General features: G+C 55.1%; 1 protein-coding gene across 1 annotated transcript in view; it reads right to left on the reverse strand.

Annotated features, from left to right (window-relative positions):
- The window catches only part of MN1 (meningioma (disrupted in balanced translocation) 1), a 49,413-nt gene that overhangs the window by 42,030 nt on the left and 2,887 nt on the right, over positions 1 to 4,496 (reverse strand). Inside the window, 1 exon segment of the mRNA XM_010828856.1 lies at positions 3,104 to 4,493. Coding sequence (XP_010827158.1) covers positions 3,104 to 4,493 — 1,390 coding nt within the window.

Genomic DNA, 4,496 nt, shown 5'->3' on the forward strand with positions numbered 1-4,496 from the left:
ATAATTTGCAGAGGCTCACTTGCCTGTTTGTTTGTTTTTTTTTTTTTAAAAAAAAATCATCATCACATGTGATTCTGGCCTAGACTTTGTGAGAAGTGTAACTTGCCAGTCAAGTTCCCTCCCCTCCGAAGGACATCTAAACCCCACAAGACAATGTGGGCACGTCCTCTCCAATCTGAGCAGGATCATTTTTGTTAAAGACCGACTAGTATTTTGTCATCGGAGGGAAGAAATTTCAGAAACGGTGTTAATATTTAATCACATTAGTACTGGCGTGTTTTATGGCGTGACAAAATAAAATATCATTACAAAGAATGGGCTTTGCCTGAGGTTGGGGGGGATGGGGGCGGGTGGTGAAAGACAGTGCTTGCTGGGGTTGGAACTTAGAGAAGGTACATTCAAAGCTGCTTCATGGCTGGTGGGACCCTGGGCTTGTGTTTACAGAAAAGCAGGATGCTTTCCTTTCAATTCTTTTTTTTTTTTTTTTCCTCTCTTTCTACTCTGTTTTGAAGGGGTACACTTCATTCTGATTTTCAACCAGGGCACCGGGGGGCCCATTGAAGGCTCTGTGTACCTATTTATACAACGTGCAGATGGAGCTGTGGGGTGTTATCATAATGAAAAGTTTAATCGTCCTTATTTACTACCAGTAAGGGAGCAGGAATCAGATGCAGACATCTTACAAAGCCTTAACTAGCAGTCCCAAGGCTGCAGAAGCTGTGAGTGACCTCAATTCGGGGCTTTATCTAGGAAACTGTCCTTCCTACATCACAGAGTGGAAGACAAAGGAGGTCAAGTGGGTGTCCCTGCCGAGGCTTCTAAGGCAGCCAGCCCCGCAGCCGGTCCCTGGAGGAAGTTTCCCATCTCCTGTGTGCAGGGGAGGGTTGTGTTTAGCGCACAGGGGGAAATCAACCCCGAAACTGACTAGCATCTGTTTCCAAAAAAATATTTTCCTTCGCCTGACGGTGATAATGAAACAAACAAAACAAAACATTTCTTTAATGACATTTCTTCATTCTCAGTCTGCATTTTTTTTTCTGCAAAGGAAGATTAGTCGGGCTGAGAAGAGAACAGTGCAACACCTTGAAAAAAAAAAATCTCATTACAACCACCCAATTCCTCTGCACCTAAGGCCCTTCAAAAGACTTTCAGGCCAAGGGCTATTGGTTTTTCTTTATTAATTCTCTAAATCGGGTTTTTTTTTTTCTTTTTGACTCTTCTCACACCATTTTGGCCAATGTGGTCTTAATTATGGGTGCGGGGGAGGGAAGGGAGAAGGGGGAGGGGGAGGGGCAGCCAGGCCAAGCCAGGTAGAAGTGACAGGGGCTGGCATTTGTGCTAACCAGCTATCGATCGGCAGGACCAAGATGTTGTGTACAAGAAAATAAAAGAGAAGGGAGGCAAAGCGACCAGGCTGCTGAGTCCAACTCCATTTTTAAAAAGGCGGGGGCCAGGGAGAAGCAGCGGAGGGTCCCAAACTAACCAATTTATGGCCTTGCCTGGGAGAAGCTTGGAGAATGCTGATGCTGGTCGCAGCGTCTGCTGTGCATGCTAAACACCCAGCTTCAAATGAGAGAGCGGCGTCCCAGGCTGGGCAGTAGGCGAACAAAGAGAAAAGCAGCAAGGCCGCATTCATGAATTAGAAAACCCAAGCGGGAAAGCTACCCGGGGACGGGCGGTGAAAGCCCGGAGTTCTGAGCCACCCAACTCCTGCCGCACGTCCCCTCCCCCTCTCCCTCTGTCCCCATCCCCTGGTCCTAAAACCAACCGGCACCTTAAACCCTGGGTCAAAAGACGGCAGGATGCAGGATGTGGGCTGAAACTGAAGGTAGAAACTGAAGGCAGAGGAGAACCACCCTAAGAGAACGCAAGGATCAGTGGACGTATTTTTTTTAAAGACACAGTTAAATCGCCAGCTACAGACTCCAAGGTAATAGCCTGGTGAGACCAAGAGGATTCAGGGAGGTTTAAAAGCAAAAGGTAGGAATGGGGTGGGTAGAAAATGATGCTATCTAAAAAGGCCCCATAAAAAAATAAAACAGATATCTACTACAGCCCAGGTCACCTTTAGGTTTAAAAAAAAAAAAAGCTATTATTACTTTAATGGCAATGGTGGTCCATTTTACTAACCCCCACCCCACCCACCTTAAAGGCCTCCAGGCCCAACAGGGAGGGAGTGCTTAGAATGCAAAGGAGAACTGGGAGCCGACATCTGTCACCAAAGCCAGGCGAGATATTGACAAACTCGGGTCCTTTGTGTCTTACGAATATATATCCATATCCCCATGCACAAATGATGCCCTGGTCGACTGGTCTGGTCTCTGCCAAGTAGACCCCACCCTGACTCCCGCCCACCACTCCCCCGCCCCAACCAAATGTCAAGGAGGTGCACTCTGAAAAGGCTGCCTGCCTCCTACAACCCTGACAGGTCTCCAGTTTTTCAATGAAACTCTAATCGTTAAGAAGAGACAAAACAGCTATTCATTAGGAACGAATGTCAAATTAGGCGTTGCCTCTGAATGATGCTGCGGACACCAGAACTGGTAACTTTTTCCCCCAAAGATGCTGGCACACGCGAGGGAGCTCAAGTTGCAGGCTGGCTGACTAGGAAAAGATGGGGAGGCCTTAACACAGCTTCCCAGGTGTCCTGCCAGGAAGTGGAGGCTGGAGGGGGCGGGAGGACGCTCGGAAACTCCTGAAAAGTGAAACAGGCCTGAACGCTGAGGGGTGAGGAGGGGTCTGAGTGTGAAAGGGAAGAGGCCTAGTCCTCAGGGCACCCAGAAACTCAGCTACAACTTGACAGGGGATGCTCTACAATAATCCCCCAATGGGTGCCACTTTTAAGTTGTTACTACTACAGCTGTGAAACTAGGATCTACCTGGCAGCACCTAGGGGGAGGGAAGGGGGTCTGCCCACGGAGCCCCTGGGGTGACCAAAGGAAGGGTACCAGCTCTGAGCTGGGCGTCAGGAAGGCCCTGTGCCTTGCCGACCTCGAGGGACCCTCCCCTTTCCTGGAGCCTTCAAGGCAGACGCGAAGGCCAGCGATGGGGGTGGGGCGCGCATCCGCCAGGTGAGAAAGGAACCGGGAACGAGCGCATATACCTTCCTTGCTGTTGGGATTCTGGGGTTTGGCCTTCTCCCAGGGCGCCAGCGTCTTGTCCTCCTCTGTGCCGTCCACCAAAGCCTTGTCAGCCGGCATGTACCAGGTGGCGCTGTGCTCTGCCATCAGCGAGTCCAGATCAATGGTGCTCATGGCGCTCTTGACCGCCTCGGAGCAGCAGCTGCCCAGCTCGCTGTCGCCATTCTGCGCGCCCGAGGCCCCGACGGCACACTCACCCTTCTTGCCACCCTTGAGCCCCAGGGGCTGGTCCTCAGAGATGCTGAACTGCTGCCTCTGCAGCTGGATCTGTGCCTGGAGGATCTCCAGGGGGTGGATCTCGTCAGGTGGCGGAGCACCGCCGCTGCTCGTCGGGGTCCGAACCTGCTCCAGGCCCGGCGTGCCGGGATGGCCCGTGCCCCCTCCGCCGTAGCTGTCAGGGGTCGAGGTAGAGGTAGACAAGATGCCCAGGCCAAGCGGGGGCGGGGGTGCCTTCGGTCCGTGTTCCCCGGTGCCCACCCCCCGGGGAGGGAGTTTGGGCGAGCCTGTCACCAGAGGGCTCCTACTCGCTTTGGCCAGGGCTGGGGGGTTGTCGGAGCTGGAAGACACCTCGTCCTCGTTGGCGTAACTCGTGCTCACCTCGTCGGAGGCGAACTCGCCCACGTGCGGGGAACTACTGTCCGACTTGGCCCCACCGTCCAGGGACGCCATGAGGTCTGGCTGGTCCCCCAGGAGCAGCTCGGCCCCCTTCCCCCACGACGGCGACGTGAGCGCTTTCTCGTGAGGCGTAGGCGCCCCGCGCACCTCTCCCGAGTTTCCCCCGACGGCTGCGCCCGGCGCCTGCTGTTGCCCTGGGCTCACACCAGGCGCGCCCCCGCTGTCCGGCGCCGAAGCCGCTGAGTACTTGTCGAAGAAGGTCCCGGGGCTCACGTGACCACTGTCCCTTTTTCTGCGCCCCCGTCCCCGGCCACCGCCCCCGGGGACCGGCTTGCCGTCGTTCCCCGACGTCGATTCCAGGGTGTAGTTGGGGGAGAGGCTAGTGCCATCCCCCTGGGCGGGCGGATTGGGCGGCCCAGAGGCTTTAGAGCCGCTGCTACTGGTCCCCGACGGGCCTCCGGGCCCTGGAGCCCCAGGAGCAGTCCCTCCTGGAAAGTAATCCGAGCCCGGGTTGCCCGCCACGGCCGTGCCGTCGGTCTCGTTCTGGCTCAGTTTCCTCTTGCCCTCGGGCGGGTTCTTCTTGTTGAAGGTCACGTTGAGGTTGGGGGCCCCGAGGCTGGCGATCATGTTCTGGCAGGCTGTGGAGAGCGCAGCCAGGCAGCTCTGGCCGAACAGGTTGTCCTTGGAGCTGGGCTTGTTGAAGGAGCCCAGCGAGAGCGCGCCCAGCTTACTGGCCGAGGT

The sequence above is a fragment of the Bison bison genome, unplaced genomic scaffold (genome assembly GCF_000754665.1).
Source record: "Bison bison bison isolate TAMUID 2011002044 unplaced genomic scaffold, Bison_UMD1.0 scf7180017864495, whole genome shotgun sequence".
Taxonomy (NCBI): domain Eukaryota; kingdom Metazoa; phylum Chordata; class Mammalia; order Artiodactyla; family Bovidae; genus Bison; species Bison bison.